At 39.2% G+C, this 23,341-nt stretch overlaps 1 protein-coding gene across 1 annotated transcript in view; it reads right to left on the reverse strand.

Moving 5' to 3' along the window:
• Positions 1 to 54: 54 nt before the first annotated feature.
• Positions 55 to 23,341, reverse strand: part of LOC307173416 (solute carrier family 12 member 2) — a 27,659-nt gene continuing 4,372 nt past the window's right edge. Inside the window, exons 3-26 of the mRNA XM_079896520.1 lie at positions 22,796 to 22,871; positions 21,392 to 21,487; positions 19,931 to 20,070; positions 19,221 to 19,331; positions 19,033 to 19,141; positions 18,045 to 18,172; positions 16,894 to 16,978; positions 16,667 to 16,818; positions 13,324 to 13,431; positions 11,982 to 12,105; positions 11,316 to 11,417; positions 10,839 to 10,994; positions 9,678 to 9,777; positions 8,983 to 9,094; positions 7,568 to 7,708; positions 6,732 to 6,838; positions 5,986 to 6,059; positions 5,767 to 5,907; positions 4,731 to 4,853; positions 4,005 to 4,116; positions 3,463 to 3,549; positions 2,999 to 3,134; positions 1,269 to 1,336; positions 55 to 659 (exon numbers count right to left, since the gene is read on the reverse strand). Of these exons, the coding sequence (XP_079752646.1) occupies positions 524 to 659; positions 1,269 to 1,336; positions 2,999 to 3,134; positions 3,463 to 3,549; positions 4,005 to 4,116; positions 4,731 to 4,853; positions 5,767 to 5,907; positions 5,986 to 6,059; positions 6,732 to 6,838; positions 7,568 to 7,708; positions 8,983 to 9,094; positions 9,678 to 9,777; positions 10,839 to 10,994; positions 11,316 to 11,417; positions 11,982 to 12,105; positions 13,324 to 13,431; positions 16,667 to 16,818; positions 16,894 to 16,978; positions 18,045 to 18,172; positions 19,033 to 19,141; positions 19,221 to 19,331; positions 19,931 to 20,070; positions 21,392 to 21,487; positions 22,796 to 22,871 (2,724 nt within the window). The 3' untranslated portion in view covers positions 55 to 523. The remainder of the gene's footprint in view (positions 660 to 1,268; positions 1,337 to 2,998; positions 3,135 to 3,462; positions 3,550 to 4,004; positions 4,117 to 4,730; positions 4,854 to 5,766; positions 5,908 to 5,985; positions 6,060 to 6,731; positions 6,839 to 7,567; positions 7,709 to 8,982; positions 9,095 to 9,677; positions 9,778 to 10,838; positions 10,995 to 11,315; positions 11,418 to 11,981; positions 12,106 to 13,323; positions 13,432 to 16,666; positions 16,819 to 16,893; positions 16,979 to 18,044; positions 18,173 to 19,032; positions 19,142 to 19,220; positions 19,332 to 19,930; positions 20,071 to 21,391; positions 21,488 to 22,795; positions 22,872 to 23,341) is intronic.

A 23,341-nucleotide genomic window follows, 5' to 3' on the forward strand; every position in this document is an offset into this window, starting at 1 on the left:
CTCTCTCTCTCTCTCACACACACACACACACACAATAATGCACGAAAGCACAAATTATAAAGTTAAAATCAAGGCCATTTATTTAATGCATTGCATTTTCCAGTGTTCCTCCAGTTTAGGACAGTGTTTCGTCATCTGCATTGAAAGCCACGACTCTCTCCATGATTATGAGGATTATTAAGTGTCATTAGTTCTTAGATGCTGCCACACAGTTTTAGAGTTCACTAGAGAACATCCGCCGGACTGGTGAAGATGCACTGGAGTACGCTCTCTGTTCAGAATCTGACTCAATGCTCTGGATCAAGCAAAACCAAGCTTGTGTTAGTGTAGAAATGGACATCAAATGCAGTTCAAGCATCATTTTATGTTTTCTTAAGGTAGTGTCATTATTAAAAATATCTACAAATAAACTTGAACATTTCTGTAACGTGATTAGTTCAGCTCAATATATTAAATATAAGACTTAGCGACATTGAACAAATCTTGTCAATATACAGATGATTGTGACGGCGACTCGCTCTCTTCAGGAGTAGAAGGTCAGGACACTCTGATGGTTTCCCCGAACGAGGAGGATCGGCGGGAGATCTTTGGAGAGCGTGTCCAGCCAGGACATGTAGAGCGCGCTGGACACCGTTCCCTTCCTGGCCAGCGGCATAGTTCTGCGATCAGACCAATCAAACCAACAGCAGAGTTAGGTCACAGGAGACACGTGTGCTTCATACTGCACATTTATTCAGACACCTTCAACATTTCTCACATTATCTCAGTTTATTCTCTATAGTTTAGAGAATGGTAATGAAATATGAGCAGAACTCAGTTGATATTTGACTGGTTTTGTCCGTCCTTCTGTTAGACTGTCTCACACATGAATTATGTTGAATATCTGTCAGCTGTTAAATTTAACTACACAATTAGATAATACCAGTTTAGCTCAACCAATCACCAAGCAATGCTTCATTGTGTTCAGTCTGTGTGTAAAAAGAGCATTAGCAATTAAAGAAAACACACTTCAGCAAAACATGATCAGCTCAAAGTGTCCCAATCAGTTTTGGTCCCAAATTTTTACTGGTATGAAGAATATTTGGGTGTAATATGTCACAGTTTACTTTATTTTGCTCTCCTCACTTACATAAATGAACTATAGTGTCCTGATCACACTAGTAAAAAAATGTAAAAAATGATATCTGGTGTCTGAAAAAGTTTTGGTTTGACTGTATATTCAAATGAAGTGATCAGTAAACGCAAGTAAACGCGTGATCAGTGCTCACATGACGATGAGGTTGGCTGTGCTGGAGTGTTCCTTCAGAAGCTCGTTCAGCCTGATCTGACGATTCGACTACATGAAAGAAGAGAGAACTGATGTCAACATTATCTCAGACATTATTTCTGTAGTCATCAGTTTGACCTGCGAAATCTTTAGATTTCTACAGAAATATCCTTCAAACATTCTTTGTGGATAGGGATGGGAATCGTAAGGATTTCAGTTTTGAGGACGCAAATGACTTTTGGTTCAACAAGTAAGCCGAGACACTTCACTGCGTGTGGGCGGAGTCTCTCTGCAAGCACACTGCACTCGCAAACAAATCAGCCAATCAGAAGAGTGTGTGGGCGGAGTCTCTCTGCAAGCGCACTGCACTCACAACCAAATCAGCCAATCAGAAGAGCGTGTGGGCAGAGTCTCTCTGCAAGCGCACTGCACTCGCAAACAAATCAGCCAATCAGAAGAGTGTGTGGGCGGAGTCTCTCTGCAAGCGCACTGCACTCGCAAACAAATCAGCCAATCAGAAGAGTGTGTGGGCGGAGTCTCTCTGCAAGCACACTGCACTCGCAACCAAATCAGCCAATCAGAAGAGCTTGTGGGCGGAGTCTCTCTGCAAGCGCACTGCACTCGCAACCAAATCAGCCAATCAGAAGAGCGTGTGGGCAGAGTCTCTCTGCAAGCGCACTGCACTCGCAAACAAATCAGCCAATCAGAAGAGTGTGTGGGCGGAGTCTCTCTGCAAGCACACTGCACTCGCAACCAAATCAGCCAATCAGAAGAGCGTGTGGGCGGAGTCTCTCTGCAAGCACACTGCACTCGCAAACAAATCATTCAAAAATCAGCCAATCAGAAGAGCGTGTGGGCGGAGTCTAAGAAGCGAGCTAAAGTCAACGAATAAAACACTGACACAATGATGAACAAGTAACAATAATATTCGCAATAACATCATTTTCCTGAATTATTAAAGCTGCAGTCGGCAAGTCTGGCAGATTGGGTCGACTTAGCCAAAATTTTGAATGTTTACAACTCCCATGCCCCTCCCCCACTACCAGCGAGCACCTCCCATCGAGGTCGTGCTCATCAGTGCGTGTGTACCTGATTTTCTGTGAACGCGTCCGTCTCTTCAGCATCGATCAACACCATGGACACGGAGGTAGGCTGCCCTGGCTAATCTACCCATAGATAGCAATAACCGAGGCATTGGAAGCTTGTTAGTAGATTTTCTCTCCGCCATCACGCTTCGTACAATCTTCAGGCGAACTTCAGGCGTGTCGTGTGCATGTGATATTGTAACGTGCGCGAGCCGCGAGGGAGGGGGGATCTGTGGCGTGTGCACGAACTGTGATTGACAGTCAGATCGCACACCCCCCTGCGCTGATTGGACCCGATGATCCGGGAGCGGTGGATTTTTGCAAAACAAATAACACGCTCCAGGTGGAGTTATAGAAGCTCGGGTTTTTTCTAAAACCACCTTAATTATGTTGTTCTGTCGGATTATAGTGTCGATTTCACTGAATATGATCAAAAAAATGTTGCCGACGGCAGCTTTAAGTAAACCTAATTTCTTAATTTATCTTTGTAAAAAAACTAATTGCTTAACTGTCTACTCTCTGCTGTCTCAGACTATGACATCACTTCCTGTCGGCCACTGTAACGTCTGTTGGGTGCAATTCACAACCTCACCACTAGATGCCACTAAAAATCACACACTGCACCTTTAAGTGAAGGCAACCTGACCTTGGCCCTGTAGAGCTCCAGCTCATTATCTGTGATCCTCCAGGGCTCTTCAGTCTTCAGTTTCTCAGCGGCTTCTTGCTCCATGTCGTCTTCCCTCAGTCTGTACGGCTCAATCATCTCCTGAAACATCGCCTTACTGAGGACACAATCACAGTGTTTCTGAAGGATCCCGGTGCAAAACATGCGCATTACCAGTGTTGGGGAAACCCATTACAAGTAACTTGAGTTATGTAATCAGATTACTTTTTCAAGGAACTAGTAATGCATTACTTTTAAAATTTACAGCAAAATATCCCTGTTACTTTTTAAAATAAAGCTTTTCTTAAAAAGTAAAGCAATTAATCTTTTGCAATTAGCCATTAGCAATTCGCGTTTTAAGGGAGTAATGCAATATTGTAATGCATTACTTTTCAAAGTGACTTTCCCCAACACTGCTCATTACTGGCCAATGGATCTAAACTTACTTGTGCTTCTTCGGCTTGATGTTGATGTCTCCAATAACAGTGATGTCAGAGAAATCAATCCTGAACTTACTGAGCAACGCCGCCATTCTGTGCCAGAGCAAAAGCTTTAGTAGTGTTCACTACATGCATACACTGTAACAATTAGATTTTTACTCAATATTCTTGTCTTCCAGCACAAATATTCTTAAATCAATATACTGTACATTTACAAGAGAAGAAAAATCACTGAATATATTAAGTCATGTTTTCTTAGTCAAAATGAAGTGAGTTTGTACTTAAAACCAGAACCAATATCTGCAGTGCCAATGTGTTTAGAAAAATAAACTTAATTTAAAGTGAAGGTTTAGTGTTACTAAATGCATTAGCTGATTATCTCCAATTTAAAACTGTTTTATTTGATAAACTAAGACTTTTAAGGCTTATACTTAAATGTTTAAAACTAATTCTGTAGACAAATATAAACTGTTTTTTAAGTAAAATAATTTGTACACACAAAGCAAAAGGAACAAAGTTGCATATGTGGAGCTGTCAGTAATACTCACGCTCTGCGGTCGTGGTCGATCCGGTTGATCTTTCCTCCGATGAACACACGGATCTTACAGTCGCGCCATTTCTTTTTGTTGGTTAGCAAATACGGTATCAAAAGAGTCAAACCTACGACAGCGAGGTGTTAATAACTTATTAAAGCGACACACTCTCACAGGATATAATGAAGGCAAAGAAAACAGTCAAACCTAAATTTATTCAGACATCTTCAACATTTCTCACATTATCACAGTTTATTCGCTATAGTTTAGAGAATGGTAATGAAATATGAGCAGAACTCAGTGGATATTTGACTGGTTTTGTCCGTCCTTCTGTTAGACTGTCTCACACATGAGTTATGTTGAATATCTGTCAGCTGTTAAATTTAACTACACAATTAGATAATACCAGTTTAGCTCAACCAATCACCAAGCAATGCTTCATTGTGTTCAGTCTGTGTGTAAAAAGAGCATTAGCAATTAAAGAAAACACACTTCAGCAAAACATGATCAGCTCAAAGTGTCCCAATCAGTTTTGGTCCCAAATTTTTACTGGTATGAATAATTATTGGGTGTAATATGTCACAGTTTACTTTATTTTGCTCTCTTCACTTACATAAATGAACTATAGTGTCCTGATCACACTAGTGGAAACATATCAGAAATTATATCTGGTGTCTGAATAATTTTTGGTTTGACTGTACATTCAATCAAAACTTCATTAAAGTTGAAATATCACTTTACCTCCGTCGTCGAACAGCCACCAAACATCAATCGTCCCTTTGCTCTGTTTCTTCTGGAACTGCTGGCTGGCGTTGAGGAGTCTCTCGTCCGCAGAACTGAGCGGCAGGCGAAGCTTCTTCGTGTCTGACATTAGAGAAGAGGAGATTACCAGATGCAGATTCCTCAAGAGAACTAACATTCATCATGAATCTGAAGTGTTTTTGAATATGTCAAGCGAACGTTCCATTGTATCATTCTTCAAACATTATGGAATGTTAATTTTGAATGTTCTCTGAACGTTCTGAAACAAGTTGTAACATTTAAAAAATGTTAAATGAACATCCAAACTCTTCATGAACGATGTATAGTATGCATAATGTTTTTGTGCTAACGTTTTGAGAACATTATTAAAGACCAGAAAATCTTGATCGAACGTTTTATTAAAGTCCCCCTGTATCATTCTATTCTTTAAAACTCATCTTTGATCAGCAAAATGACATATTTAAATGTTTTTTCCTTGAAAAAATTCTTCATGCCTTAAAATATCTTGAATGTAACTCGACACTCTTGCCTCATTTAGTATGCGCGGCTCTATGAATATGCAGATGAGCCCCGCCTCCACTCACTCACTCAGCTCAGAGATCCACTGGTTGACGATCACACGTTGATCTGATTGGTTACAAGGTAGTTTGTGACGTCAGAAACACCAGCGATTTCAAAGCGTGTTTTTGAGACTGTCTTTGGTTCACTGCAGTTTTAAGGAGGAAATACTCAGCAATGCTGTCGACTTATGAATTTACACATGCTTTGTCTTAAAGCACATTAAAAACACCACAATATTAAACAATAATAAAGGCTGGATCTTCACCACAGGGGGACTTTAACGTTACTGGAAGAACACTTGTTTCATAACTTTGAGAGAACCTTGCCAGAACGTTCCCTGTTAGCCTTTGAATCTGACATTCTGAAGATACAAAACAAACTGGAGGACATTTGTAGTGTCATAATACAACTGAGTTCAGTCTCTAACACTCATTAAACGTCCATGACCTCTGACCTCTGAAGATGAGCGGGCTGCTTTGACAGCTGGTTGCTATAGATGATGGTTTGGAGGAATCGCTGTCGAAGTCTTTGATGTTGATGGACACCAAGAGATCCTTCATTCCCGGCGTTTTCTCCTGCGAGGACAGAAACTCATCTGGAGAAAGAGCAGTGGCGTTAAAATCCCTGATGAAGAGGCCGATGAAGTTCACACTTCAGAAACTGGAAACTCCACCTTGAATGTGAGAGATGTCGAGACCTTCCTTCAGTCTCAGGAGAACCACCCCGTACTGCAGGTCAAACGCATCACTGGGAATACGGGAAATAATCAACATTCATAAAAACCCCAAAACAGCATCAAGACTTCGAGAAAGGGCAATATATGGAATCTTTAAATGGTTGTAATTCACGAATACTTGCTTCGTTTTAAAGAAGACACTCAGATTATTGCAGCATAGAAAGTGTAAAAATGTATATATGTGTAAGTTTAAACAAAAACTAAACAATAGATATATTTTAACAAAATAATTTGGCCTCTAAAAAAATGCTGTATGTCTAATCAATTGTGTTCCAAACTTTAAGTTGAATTTTTTTTGCCACTAAATGGTTTTAAAGTAGCATTTCCATTTCTTCACAGGATGAATTTTAAATGTGTGCAATGAAAGAAGTGTCAGTGGGAGTGTTAAGGTCCTTGCACACTGAGTCCCAAATTCATGTACGTTAAAAAATAAATATGACCCTCACATTTTGTCAAATGCGGAAAAACGCAGAAAATCGAACCTGATCCAAAAAAAATTTATGATGGACGAAAGATTTAGGTTCGATTTTCTGCGTTTTCCGCATCCGTAGCAAGACGTTTGACTTGTGTTTTGACAACTCAGAGCCATCGAATGACGAATATGAAAAAACGCATACGAAGATTTCGGCCTCAGTGTGCAAGGGCCTTTAACAGGTTAAAGATGAAGACAGAAAGAGACTCGCTGGATGGTGTTGATGTAGGTGTCCACGTCCTTCATCTCGCCGTCCCTCCAGTTGTTCTTGAAGCCGAACACTAGTGTGTTTGGTTTCAGGCGACCCAAACCAGCGGTCTGTCAATCAAACCACAGCAGGTTCACTCTTACACTCCACTAACACTGGTGGACAAACTATTTTCAGTCTGTAATTGTCTGTGAAATTTACTAGAAATTTCTGAGAAAACGGCAAGAAATTCATTAAATTACATGTGAAGTTTCTTAGTAGAGAAATTGAAACAGTATTTTCTTGTAAAATACACTCCAGTAAACTTTATTTACAACTTCAAAAAATTGTTTTTACACTGTTCAATTTAGTATTTCTGCCTTATTTTCCAGCACAAATATCTAAACATTCTTAAATCAAGATGCATTTACTGGAGAAGCTAAATGACTGAAGATATTAAGACTGAACAATGCATCAAAATGAAGTGAGAACAAATATCCGCCAATGGAGTCAGAGGAAAACTCTTAACTCAAAGGGAAAACAAGATTATTTTTCTCACTCCATTAGCAGATTTAAGCATGAATTTGCTTAATTTTGATGTATTTTTCATTAGACAAGACTTAATATCTTCAGTGATTTTGCTTCTTCTCCAGTAAATGTCTCTTGATTTAAGAATGTTTGGATATTTGTGCTGGAAAACGAGACAGAAACACTGAGGAAGAACATCATTTTTGCAGCTCAGGAGCGTTTTAAACGGGTTCTGTGTGAAGCCGTCTCTCAGATTACACTGATTCACTTCACTACACGAGCTCTTTATCAAAAATGACATAATCTGTCATATATTCCAGGTGTGTTCTGACCTGTAGGAGATACTGGGCTCCTTGTCTGAGATCATCAGCAAACACAGGAGTGTAGAAAGCTTTGATTCGGGCCTTCAGGAGCCAGCGCTGATAGCGGACCTGCTCGTTCATCATCTCCTTATAGTTGGGCCGCCGGTATCCCTGCAGGAGAAGGACAGAACAACTGCAGCTGTGGCTGAGGAAACTGCAGAAACTTACAATATACACAGTATTTTAGTCTTGTTTTCCAGTACAAATATCGAAACCCTTTTAACCCTCATTTACGGCTCACACTCACAGCTGTTCAGAAACGAGGGAGAGTCGGATCCAAATGCAACCATTTATTAACAAACATAAGCTAAAAAGTAAATCCAAACACAGGGAAAGAACAAAAACACACAACCAGAGGATAACTGGGAACAGGCGAGGGTAATCAATCACTGCGGCAACAAATGAGGGTAACTATAGAAACAAACTATAAAATAACTTTAGCTGGAAAATAACTCTATTAAAGAACTGCTATAAAGCCAAAACAATCTCTGTTACCTTAAAATACACTTCAAATTAAAAATCCAATAGCAAAAACAAAAAACACAAACACAGTTGGAATTTTGTTCAGAGATATTTTTTGTATTTTGAATGAATTGTATGGTAGTATTTATGCTATGGTAATATTTATGCAATAATTATGATCTGTTGGCTTCCATAAAATAAAAAAATCTAAATAAAACCTTCATTGCTGTGTGCTTTTTCTGCATCATGTCTGATTTGTTGATTGTACCCCAAAATTCGCTGTTTTTTTTTTTCTTTTTCTCATTCATATCTATGGTGGTCAGTTTTGATTGTGAGGAGCTCAAGCGTGACTCATTTTTAAGACCATTTAACCTTCGAATGATTTCCAGGATTTTATTCTGTGTTCACACTGCAAGTGCAACAAAAGTCACATTCTGATCAACTAAAACACTTTAAAAAACAAAATGTAAAATTTGAACGGAAAACACTAGAGGGATAAATCAAGATACATTCACTTGACAAGCAAAATAACTTACATTAGGTCTTGTATTAAGTAACTAAGTGAGTTTCTGCTAAAAAACAAAAACAGATATCTGCCAATGGGGTCAGAAGATTATTTTGGTAACACTTTACAATAAGGGTTTCGTTTATTCAGCTAACGTGAACTAACAATACTTCAACAGCATCCAGTGCATGTTCATTTCAGCATTTAATACATTTATAAGGTCAAAAGTATCTGTTTACGCAGTTAATGCACTGTGAACTAACATGAGCATGAATATAATATTGCTTCTCCTCCAGTAAATGTCTCTTGATTTAAGAATGTTTAGATATTTGTGCTGGAAAACGAGACAGAAACACTGAGGAAGAACATAGTGTCATATTGAAGAAGAGATGAAGTGTGTGTTGTTGAGGTGACGTACAGAGCGCACGTGTCCGCACACCATCAAGCCTGAGTTGTTGGTGAAAGCGTGTACGAGATACATCAGCGCCGGCCGAGAGTTTGGGTATCCGGACATGACGAGACACTGAGGCCTGTGGGAAACATCACAACTTCACGTCTCTGTAGAGTCACGTTAGTTTACTCCTAAGTGTCTACACTCTAAAAAATGCTGTTTTGGGTCAAACATGGACAAAGCGAAACTTTGGGTTAAAAATGTAATGTAAAAAACGGCTGGGTTTGTCCATATTTGACCCAAAGTTGGGTTGAAACAACCCAGAGTGTATGTTTATTTTTGAGTTGTTTTAAAAATTGGTCACTATAACTGATATAATGCTCTGGTTTATGGATTGTGAGACCGGTTTATTGGAAATGTAACTAAAATTGTAATTTTATTTGGGAAATATCATATACATAAAGCAAAATGTATGTTAACTGTACTAAATGGTAGACTATTTTCAACTGACGTAAAGGTTTTTCTGACTTCAATACAGAACAATCGTAAAGCTGTTGAAATGATACTTGATGTTTTAGATGTATGATTGATTTTTTGATACAAAATGCAGAATTGTGATCTTAATTTTTTGTACATTGAAGTGTTTTGACTCTGTATTCCCCTATTGTTGTTGTTGAATGATTCTCTCTAGAGTCACACATCTGTGTGTTCATCTGATTCACCTGAAGTTCTTGATGTGATCCTCGACGCCCGTCAGATGAAGACTGTGTGTTAGAGCTTTATTGTACATCAGCGCTTGTGTGGACGAACCCCAGTTCACATCTGCAGCAGAAAGACACAGTTTAACCTCTGACACTCTCGCTTATGAGGATTTTAAAACATAATCAATAACACTTTACAATAAGTACTCACATTAGTTAACATTTATGCATTTGGAAGATGCTTTTATCCAAAGTGATGCATTCAATTGATCAAAAGTGACAGTAAAGACATTTATAATGTTACAAAAGATTATATTTCAAATAAATGCTGTTTTTTAAAACTTTTTATTCATCAAAGTAAAAATAAAATGTATCACAGTTTAATTTTATTTTGGAAGTATCATATACATAATGATATTTATCATTTATATAATGAGTATTTATATAATGAGTGATTTCTGAAGGATCATGTGACACTGAAGACTGGAGTAATGATGCTGAACATTCAGCTTTGATCACATGATATAAATTACACTTTACTATATATTCACATAGAGAACAGATGATTTACATTACAATAATATTTCACTATTTTTACTGTATTTTTCATCAAATAAATGCAGCTTTAATGAGCAGAAGAGACTCTTTCAGAAACATTAATAATCATAATCATTCCAAGCTTCTCACAATATGTAATTTTAAAGTCCCCCTGTGGTGTAAATCCAGCTTTTAATGTTGTTTATATGTCTATGTGGTGTTTTTAATCTGCTTTAAGACAAAGCATGTGTAAGTTCATAAGTCGACAGCATTGCTGAGTATTTCCTCCTTAAAACTGCAGTGAACCAAAGACAGTCTCAAAAACACGCTTTGAAATCGCTGGTGTTTCTGACGTCACAAACTACCTTGTAACCAATCAGATCAACGTGTGATCGTCAACCAGTGGATCTCTGAGCTGAGTGAGTGAGTGGAGGCGGGGCTCATTTGCATATTCATAGAACCGCGCATACTAAATGAGGCAAGGGTGTCGAGTTACATTCAAGATAGTTCAAGGAAAAAACGTTTAAATATGTCATTTTGGTGATCAAAGATGAGTTCTAAGGGATAAAATGATTGACTACAGGGGGACTTTAAACAATATGTTGCATAAAGCGTTGCACAGTCTGAAGTGAAAGCAGATCTGACCTGGTTTCTTATAGCTGACGTATATGTAGAGCGCCAGGACGATGCCGTTGGTGACCAGCGCCGCCCACCAGTTGATCACGAACATCACGGCACAACACAGCACGGCTCCGGCCAGCGACACCCACTTATTATAGTATTTGAAGCTCGGACGCCACCCTGTCCAGATGTGCATCAGCGTGATCAACTCCATCAGGGATGTTTTACACACTGGCTGAATCCGAAATCACCCCCAAACCCTCAAATACGCCATTATTATTTGAGCGGACGGCAATTTGTAGTGGAAACCATAGTGGACATTATTGAGTGCACTCATTCAATCCCACAATGCACTGCAATAATGATGTACGCTCAACGGTTGTCCGAATTCACTCACTCGTTTTCATTCACTCCTTCAAGTGAACAGTATTAGTGGACTAACGTAGGGAATAGCGAATGGATTCGGATTCAGCCGCTGACTTCAGAGAAAATGACACTTGCCTGGAGAGTTTGCCAGCGACGCGTGGAACACAGAGAAGTTTATCAATGCGTACGAGGCCAAGAAGAAGTTGGAAATTATGGGAGCGATGATGTTTAACTCCGCTGAAACACCAACACACGTGAATTAGACACACAGACACTGTCGTTGAGAAACAATCAAACCAACATTTATTCAGACATCTTCAACATTTCTCACATTATCAGATTATTCGCTATAGTTTAGAGAATGGTAATGAAATATAAGCAGAACTCAGTTGATATTTGACTGGTTTTGTCCGTCCTTCTGTTAGACTGTCTCACACATGAATTATGTTGAATATCTGTTAAATTTAACTACACAATTAGATAATACCAGTTTAGCTCAACCAATCACCAAGCAATGCTTCATTGTGTTCAGTCTGTGTGTGAAAAGAGCATTAGCAATTAAAGAAAACACACTTCAGCAACACATGATCAGCTCAAAGTGTCCCAATCAGTGTCACTGGTAGTCTCTGGATGAAGAATATTTGGGTATAATATGTCACAGTTTACTTTATTTTGCTCTCCTCACTTACATAAATGCACTATAGTGTCCTGATCACACTAGTGAAAACTATCAATAATTATATCTGGTGTCTGAATAAGTTTTGGTTTGACAGTATAAGAGTGAAGTGGAGGGTGATTTACCGATCAGAATGAAGGCCAGGCCGATGACGAAGGTGAGGACGTACGCGCGCAGAGGCTCTTTGTTCTTTCCGTATCCTTTGGCAAACACATGTAATCCAGGGTAGATTTTATCCTTACACAAGGCCTGCAGAAGCACACACACACACACACACACACACACACACACACACATGCGCACACACACACACATGCGCACACACACACACACACGCACACGCACACACACACACACGTCATAAGATAAAAGACAGAAAATGCATCATCATTTACTGTATGCATTTGGCAGATGCTTTTAACCAAAGTGGCTTACACTGCATTCAAGCTTTTAAACATTTTTTCACTTCATGCATTATCCTTACGAGAGCGTTTACATCAAACAAATTGCCTCATTCGCTGGTGTATCTGATGATTTTGCAATAAATTACCCAATTGCCAAATGTGAAAATCAGAAAGCACAAGCTTTTGTATCAGGTTGGCTTGTTGAAACCCTTAAAGTAACAGCAGAAGATGAGAAGATCTTGTGATGGAAATCTACTCAAGTGTTTAGAAGTCGGACGGTCGACGTCATTAACATTGACATTACCACACATGAAAAATGTGTAACGGACAATTTGCAGATGCAAACGGCTAAATAATGTGTTTTTGTGTGTTTTTCTTTGGCTGCATGTCACATTATATATTACTCAGAGCTGTTGAAAGTGATTCACACATTCAGCAAGATGCTTTTATTAATTGAAGACAAATAATCATCACATACGATGACGTTCTCAGGACTTTAGCAAACGTTTTGTCAAGGTTCTCTCAAAGTTATGAACAAACGTTTTTCCAGTAACGTTAATAAAACATTCGTTCAAAGTTATCTAGTCTTTAATAATGTTCTCATTATGAGTGAATGGAAGGACAAATATCAAACATTTCTTAAATCAAGATCCATTTACTAAAGTAGTAAAATGAGTAGTAAAAAGTCTTGTTTTCTGACTAAATAAATAAAAATTAAGTGAGTTTTTGCTTAAAACAAGCAAAATGATCTGCCAGTGGCGTGAGAAAAATAATCTTGTTTCTGTTTGAATTAGCATTATTTTTCTGACCCCATTGGCAGATCATTTTGCTTGTTTTAAGCAAAAACTCACTTAATTTTTATTTATTTCGTCAGAAAACAAGACTTAATATCTTATGTCATTTTACTCATCTAGTAAATGCATCTTGATTTAAGAATTTTTAGATATTTGGACTGCAAACAAGACAAAAATACTAAGTAAGAAAAGCATGCTGCGTGGACTGGCCTCAGTTAACAACCTCTGACCTCAGTGTCGCAAACACAGAGAAGGATATGAAGTCTGACCTGGAAGACTTTAGGAGCGCTGACCAGAGACGCCAGCGCCGATGAGAGCGTAGCGGAGAAGATCCCAGCCGTGATGAGCGGCCCGAACCCAGACACCAAACTCATCACCTGACAGAACCACACATCCATCAGTAACATCACAGAACCACACATCCATCAGTGACATCACAGAACCACACATCCATCATCAGTAACATCCAACAGAACCACACATCCATCAGTAACATCCAACAGAACCACACATCCAACAGTAACATCACAGAACCACACACCCATCAGTAACATCACAGAACCACACATACAACAGTAACATCACAGAACCACACATCCATCAGTAACATCACAGAACCACACACCCATCAGTAACATCACAGAACCACACATCCATCATCAGTAACATCACAGAACCACACACCCATCAGTAACATCACAGAACCACACATCCATCAGTAACATCACAGAACCACACATCCATCAGTAACATCACAGAACCACACATCCATCAGTAATATCACAGAATCACACACCCATCAGTAACATCACAGAACCACACACCCATCAGTAACATCACAGAACCACACATCCATCAGTAATATCACAGAACCACACACCCATCAGTAACATCACAGAACCACACATCCATCAGTAATATCACAGAACCACACATCCATCATCAGTAACATCACAGAACCACACACCCATCAGTAACATCACAGAACCACACACCCATCAGTAACATCACAGAACCACACACCCATCAGTAACATCACAGAACCACACATCCATCAGTGACATCACAGAACCACACATCCATCAGTAACATCACAGAACCACACATCCATAATCAGTAACATCACAGAACCACCAATCCACCAGTAACATCACAGAACCACACATCCATCAGTAACATCACAGAACCACACATCCATCAGTAACATCACAGAACCACACATCCATCAGTAACATCACAGAACCACACATCCATCAGTAACATCACAGAACCACACATCCATCAGTAACATCACAGAACCACAAATCCATCAGTAACATCACAGAACCACACATCCATCAGTGACATCACAGAACCACACATCCATCATCACAGAACCACACATCCATCAGTAACATCACAGAACCACACATCCATCAGTAACATCACAGAACCACACATCCATCAGTAACATCACAGAACCACACATCCATCAGTAACATCACAGAACCACAAATCCATCAGTAACATCACAGAACCACACATCCATCAGTGACATCACAGAACCACACATCCATCATCACAGAACCACACATCCATCAGTAACATCACAGAACCACACATCCATCAGTGACATCACAGAACCACACATCCATCAGTGACATCACAGAACCACACATCCATCATCACAGAACCACACATCCATCAGTAACATCACAGAACCACACATCCATCAGTAACATCACAGAACCACACATCCATCAGTAACATCACAGAACCACACATCCATCAGTAACATCACAGAACCACACATCCATCAGTAACATCACAGAACCACACATCCATCAGTAACATCACAGAACCACACATCCATCAGTAACATCACAGAACCACACATCCATCAGTAACATCACAGAACCACACATCCATCAGTGACATCACAGAACCACACATCCATCAGTGACATCACAGAACCACACATCCATCAGTAACATCACAGAACCACACATCCATCAGTAACATCACAGAACCACACATCCATCAGTGACATCACAGAACCACACATCCATCATCAGTAACATCACAGAACCACACATCCATCATCAGTAACATCACAGAACCACACATCCATCAGTAACATCACAGAACCACACATCCATCATCAGTAACATCACAGAACCACCAATCCACCAGTAACATCACAGAACCACACATCCATCAGTAACATCACAGAACCACACATCCATCATCAGTAACATCACAGAACCACACATCCATCATCAGTAACATCACAGAACCACACATCCATCAGTAACATCACAGAACCACACATCCATCAGTGACATCACAGAACCACACATCCATCATCAGTAACATCACAGAACCACACATCCATCAGTAACATCACAGAACCACACATCCATCAGTAACATCACAGAACCACACATCCATCAGTAACATCACAGAACCACACATCCATCAGTAACATCACAGAACCACACATCCATCATCAGTAACATCACAGAACCACACATCCATCAGTAACATCACAGAACCACACATCCATCATCAGTAACATCACAGAACCACACATCCATCAGTAACATCACAGAACCACCAATCCATCAGTAACATCACAGAACCACACATCCATCATCACAGAACCACACATCCATCAGTAACATCACAGAACCACACATCCATCAGTGACATCACAGAACCACACATCCATCAGTGACATCACAGAACCACACATCCATCAGTGACATCACAGAACCACACATCCATCAGTGACATCACAGAACCACACATCCATCAGTAACATCACAGAACCACACATCCATCAGTGACATCACAGAACCACACATCCATCAGTGACATCACAGAACCACACATCCATCATCACAGAACCACACATCCATCAGTAACATCACAGAACCACACATCCATAATCAGTAACATCACAGAACCACACATCCATCAGTAACATCACAGAACCACACATCCATAATCAGTAACATCACAGAACCACACATCCATCAGTAACATCACAGAACCACACATCCATAATCAGTAACATCACAGAACCACACATCCATCAGTGACATCACAGAACCACACATCCATCAGTAACATCACAGAACCATACACCCATCAGTGACATCACAGAACCACACATCCATCAGTGACATCACAGAACCACAGACAGCTCAACAAAACTTCTTTCAGACACATTAACAATCTTAAAGTCCCCCTGTGGTGAAAATCCAACGTTTTACTGGTGTTTATGTGTCTATGTGGTGTTTTTAATCTGCTTTAAGACAATCCATGTGTAAGTTCATAAGTCGACAGCATTGCTGAGTATTTCCTCCTTAAAACTGCAGTGAACCAAAGACAGTCTCAAAAACACGCTTTGAAATCGCTGGTGTTTCTGACGTCACAAACTACCTTGTAACCAATCAGATCAACGTGTGAAGATGAGTTTTAAGAGATAAAATGATTGACTACAGGGGGACTTTAATTATTCCAGTAGTTTGACTAGTAGTGTATGCATTCTAATATAACCATGATAAGTATATATAAGCACATCTCATGCCTGTGTTTGGCGTCACACACACACACACACACACACACCTGGAAGTCGTTCTGAAGCCCGTACTTGCAGCCTCCCTCTTTGCAGATGGAGAAGTCGAATCCGAGCGAGCACGAGGCGTCGGTGCAGTTCTCCAGCGATCCCACGATCGTGTCGTTATCATCGCCTGTGGCGTCTCGCACAATACAAGAGCCTGAAGACACAGCAAACTCACAACGTCACGTCTGATCCCAGACTCGAGACGACGGTCGGAGGAAGAACACATTACCGTTCGAGAAGGCGACAGCGATGTAAACCACTCCGGTTATGAGGATCGCCAGGAGAGTTCCTTTGGGAATCGCTGACTGCGGATCCTAGACACGGGCAGATGTTACAAACATCATCTCTTATGAAATATGATGACAAAAATCCACAGAATCTCAAATATAACCCTTGAGAGAAATATGTACTGAAATTTCAGCAACTAAAAATTCAGTTGAAATGGTTTGAAATGAGGTTATTGACCGAAACAGTGACGTTTAATTACCCAGCGAACAGTCAAAGTTATGATCAAACGTTCTTCCTATGAAGTTGGTTCAAAGTTATCTGGTCTTTAATAATGTTCTCAAAATGTTAGAACTAAACCATTATTTATTCATCAATCATGAAACAATAATTCTGTAACATAAGTTGGACGTTCATCTAACGTTTTTTAAATGTTAGCCTACTAATTGTTTCAGAACTTTCAGAGAACATTCAAAAGTAACATTCCCATTTTGTTTGAAGACTGGAATGTTCCCTTAACGTTCACATCACCAAGAAAGAAAGAAAAAAAAAGTTTTTAAAACATTTTTAAAAAGTGGACATTTTGTGTCTCTTTAATGTGTGTGACAGAAGAACCGATCATCTCTTCCTCTTCACAACTAGTTACAGCAGCAAATCAACATGAACATCAGAAGGAATGAGGAAATATACAGAACAACTTCCTGAACTCAATCATGTCTCCTATAATCCATCAATCAGTGTTTCAACCGCGGAGAGACGTCAATAAAACGTCACATTACCTCAGAAAAGACATCAGTGTCCATAAACTCCAGTCAGCTAGAAATAACTCTACAGGAGCGTTTGATTCATATATGCACTATATTACATATTCATGATATTTTTACTTTACCTGTGGTCTTCCACATTTAATGCATGTTTGAATAAATTAGACAGCCAGTGTTTAAATGTTTATATAGCAACAAATTGGAATAGAAACAACAAATTTGACATAAAAAAAATGCAATTTAAATGCTTGCAAAATTCAGTTTTTATTTGAGTCAACAATTAAATCAACTTTGTGTTTGGTTTGGTGTTGTGTTTTGGCTGAAAACTGTAATCTTGGTTTGGTCAATAATACTTGAGTGCATCAGTTGTTGAGCGAGGATCATCTCTCACCGCCAGGTCTCCGGATATATTGGCTCCGGCTAGGATCCCTGTGGCGGCCGGGAAGAAGATGGCAAACACGGAGAAGAAGGTTTCCTCGTCTCTGAAGTCTGGACCCATGTTCTCCATCATTATGGCAGCTTAGAGACGGACAAACACAGGAACGACACAGCTTTGAGTATGAAGAACCAGCATTAACACTGAGCCAGTTAAAGACCATCAGCATCTTACACCCACAACATCATGACACATTCTGCACTCACCTATATGCATCATATCTGTCATAGCGTGCACATGGAAAAATAATGAAGGCGCACGTTTAAAAAACAGAATGAGCGATGAAGAGCAAGTAGCTCTATATATTAACTATTAAAATGTCATGCACATTTTTTTTCTTACAAAAATACATTCTAAATTAAAGACCCGCTGAAACCCAAATGTACGTTTTTTAGCTTTGAGGATGAATATGTTCGCCTTAAGGTTATGAATAAGCTTCCAAAACAATGACAAAATTCACATTTAGGAGATACAAGCATTAAAAACTTACAGTCTCTCACTTCCGCTAAAACGGATCAGGGATTTTTATGACTTCAGCTTCTCATCACATCTTCTGTCCAATCAAACGCTTGCTAGAATCTAAAGCTCCGCCCCTATGCTATAAACACCACCTGATCCAAAGCGACCATTGACAGACACAGAGCATTATGGGTTGGAGATGTTATATATATATGTGTTCGGTTGCTCAATTCACTTCTAATGGTGCTGTCAGTCTGTGAGGTAAACTAAACGCTATTGGTTATTTGAAAAGGGGGAGGAGCCAATCAATAAGTCCCGCCTTTGCTTCCTGTTTCAGTGGAGATTACGTCAACGCATCAAACAAAGCTGATCGTTCCAAGGCCTTTAAATATCACTTTTTCATACTGTATAAAAAGAGTCATCAGAGTAATTCCTCCAGGACTGATTGATCTCAAACTAAAGCAGAGGAGCAGAGACGTCCCACCGTTATAACTGAAGAAGCCTTTGGGTTCCTTTGCCTCCACAGGGATGAAGGATCCAATGAAGTAGTTGCAAATCGCCGCCACAAGAATCACCAGTAACACAATCTGGGCCTGTCAAAGATAATCAATACATCACGAGAATAATAACGACTGCAAGAAGAAATCTGAATCCATATGGGAACGTCCTGACCTTCGCTTCCCACTCCATTCCAGCGATGGAGATTCCCAGCAGTAAAATCACCGTGAGCGTTCCCACGATCCTGATGTCATTGATCTCATCGGTCATCAGAGCGTCTATACTCTGACAAACACAGTTTACATCAGAACACTTCAGAAGAATGAGTCTATATGGGTCATATATGTCAGTCTGTCACCCTAATACACTGAAAAAATGCTTTTCTTAGTATTTTTGTCTTGTTTCCAGCCCAAATGTCAAACATTTCTTAAATCAAGATCCATTTACTTCAGTAGTAAAATGAAATAAGATATTATGTCTTGTTTTCTGGGGATATAAATAAAAATGAAGTGAGTTTTTGCTTAAAACAAGCGAAATGATCTGCCAATGGGGTGAGAAAAATAATCTTGTTTCTGTTTGAATTAACATTATTTTTCTGACCCCATTGGCAGATCATTTTGCCTGTTTTAAGCAACAAATCAATTAATTTTGATTAATTCCCCCTGGAAAACAGGACATAATATCTAATGTCATTTTACTCATCTAGTAAATGCATCTTGATTTAAGAAGCTTTAGATATTTCAACTGGAAACAAGACAAAAATACTAAGTAAGAAAAGCATTTTTTGCAGTGTAGAAGGCATGCACATTTAAAAAAAAAAAAGAAAATTCATGCTTGCTCATCTTCCTCATCTATTCATCCAAGGCTTTTGCGTTCGTACTCACATCCAGAAGTTCAACGACGGTTTCTGCGAAACCCACGACGTACATGGCCACCGCGACGGCATTGGCAAAGGCAAAGATCAGGCCGATGGATCCGCCGAACTCGGGACCCAAACTCCTGGAGATCAGGTAATACGCGCCGCCTACAAACACACAAACACACATTCACACAAACACACAAACACACAAACACACATTCACACATTCACACAAACACACAAACACACATTCACACAAACACACAATCACACATTCACACATTCACACAAACACACATTCACACAAACACACATTCACACATTCACACAAACACACATTCACACATTCACACAAACACACAATCACACATTCACACAAACACACAAACACTGTAGTTGAAATTCTGACTCAAACATTCAGAACAGAAGCTAGAACGGGGACAGAACATCAGCAACAAAAAACATCATAGCAATAAATAAAGAAAAGATGTATACATTCAAATACACAGTTATAATAACTATTTAGCAATTGTTTTTTACACTTTTATTTTTGGAAGAAAAAAATGTTGCATTAACTCTTTTTATATTATGATGTCGTTAATTTAGTTGGAATTTGTTCATTTATGGAAGAAAAAATTGTTGCACGAAATGCAAAAAAATATAAAAAATAAATGATAAACTAAAAAAAAAAAAAAAACTAAAAGTTCACTATAAATCTTTACATTGTTTTTATTCGAAAATAAATTCTAACTACATATAATATAACTGATATATGATAACTAAATTATAATGTAAATGAGTTCACGATAAGTTCCATGCAACATTTTTTTTCTTCCAAAAATAATTAGCAAATTAGTCATCTAATTAGCAAATAATTTGATTGTTTATTACACTGTTAAGAAAAGCTTGAGTAAAGTTTAATTAATCTGCAAAAATCATACTAATTTTGACCATTTATTTAACAAAAAAATTCTGTAGCTATTTGAACTCTTGACATTTTTTTCTAACACATAATAATGTTTTAGATATAAATACAGATATTGTATACAGGTAAAAGTTGGGGTCATTAGTTTTTTTTTAAAAGTAATGAATACTTTTATTCATCAAGGACACTTTAAATTGATCAAAAGTGACAGTAAAGACATTTATAATGTTACAAAAGATTCTGTTTCGAATAAACGCTGTTCTTTTGAACTTTCTATAAATCAAAGAATCCTGAAAAATAAAATGTATCAGTTTCCACAAAAATATGAACACTGATAATAATCATAAATGTTTCTTGAGCATCAAATCATCATATTAGAGTGATTTCTGAAGGATCATGTGACACTGAAGACTGGAGTAATGATGCTGAACATTCAGCTTTGATCACAGGAATAAATTACAAGTTTAACTGTATTTCTGATCAGATAAATGCACCCTTGGTGAGCATCTTTCAGAATGTTCATGGTTATGATAGCTGTGACTCGTGTGTGAGCGCGCTGACCTCCGCGCACGAAGCCGTTGGTGGCGATGGCTGACGTCGACAGGCCAGTGATGGTCGTCACGACGATGGCCATGAGGACGATGGCACAGGACAGAGCTGAATCAACACAAACACACATTCATAATCTATGATCATACACAGCTAACCAATCCAGGATAGTTCAGTGAATGTTCTGATCCACTCTGACCTCTGACCTGAAATGCTCCTGAATCATAATCATAATCATATACTGTTGGCTCATTGGCCAGAGGAGAACTGAGGCTGAGTCTGGTTTCTCACGAGGGTTTTCCTCCATTCTGTCCTGATGGAGTTTTGGTTCCTGGCCACTGTCGCCTTTGGCTTTTGTCTTGCTTGTTTGTGGACATTTAATGTAATCTTCCACAATATTATTGATCTCCTGCATTGACAGCATTATATGAACTGAACTGAGCTGATGATGACATCACGGTTTACTCCAGAGTGGCTGTGTATATATATATATAACTGAACTAAATTAACTAATAACTTCTTTACAACAGAAATGAAGCATCACTGAACTGACTTAAGCTGGACTGAGACGCTATTCTCTTCTGGAAACAAACTTTACTGCATTATTCTCCTGTTATCTCAGTAAAGCTGCTGTGAAACACTCTGTGTTGTAAAAAGCGCTGTATAAATAAAGGAGACTTGACACACACACACACACACACACACACTCTTGTACATCTATCTTTATGAGGACATTCATTGACACAATGCAATCTCTAGCCGCTTACCCTAACCTTAGCCATCACAACTGAGTGCCTAAACCGACCCCTGACCCTAAACCGACCCTTAACCTCATTATAACCTGATCCCTAAAACCAAGTCTTGACCCTCAAACACTTTAAAGGCTCTCAGAGACTGAGGACCGGCCAACATGTCCTCACTTTACTCTCTCTGTCCTCACTCCACTGGTCTAACACTCAAACTGGTCCTCACAAAGATAGTTTTACAAGTACACACACACACACACACACACACACACACTGAGAACGAGGAGCTGGAGGGTAACACACACTCTTGTACATCTATCTTTATGAGGACATTTATTGACACAATGCAATCTCTAGCCGCTTACCCTAACCTAACCCATCACAACTGAGTGCCTAACCCGACCCCTGACCCTAAACCGACCCTTGACCTCATTATAACCTGATCCCTAAAACCAAGTCTTGACCCTCAAACAGGCTTTAAAGGCTCTCAGAGACTGAGGACCGGCCAACATGTCCTCACTTTACTCTCTCTGTCCTCACTCCACTGGTCTAACACTCAAACTGGTCCTCACAAAGATAGTTTTACAAGTACACACACACACACACACACACACACACACTCACACACTCACACACACACACACACTTGACTCGACTTGAGTCTGCGTACCGATGCCGGCCTGACCCACGATCCACGACATCCGGATGAACAGCATCACTCCCCAGATGTTCAGCATGCATCGTATCTGTTATGAAAGCCAGACATGGAATTAATATGCAGTTTTAGAATTTATGCTTATATTAACGTTTTTTAAATGTGATATCCCAAAATTAGCATAAGAATAGGTGGATGGAAACATGCGTACATGATTGGAGTCAGACATGAATATCTGTAGAGTAAGACACACGCCTGCGCTCACTCATATCTATAGACTGAACACGTGATCCGCATGTGCGCCGTCAGAGTTTCACAGATTCACGTTTTTGAAGTTTACACAGAGATGATCACGCTTTAAAAAAATTTCAAAACTTGCCCCTTGGATCCTGTTTCAGAGTGTGTGTTCTCGAGCCTCAAACACTGTTGTGTGTGAATGAACGTCCAGAACACATTAAAGTTTCTGTTTCCTGTGAGAACGGTGTGTGTGAGCGGCCCCTAAGTTAATAACTAATGATCTTTACAACGGAAGTGAATCAATCAAAACTAACTTTATCTGGA

Source organism: Squalius cephalus (genome assembly GCF_949319135.1).
Source record: "Squalius cephalus genome assembly, chromosome: 16".
In the NCBI taxonomy this organism is placed as follows: Eukaryota; Metazoa; Chordata; class Actinopteri; order Cypriniformes; family Leuciscidae; genus Squalius; species Squalius cephalus.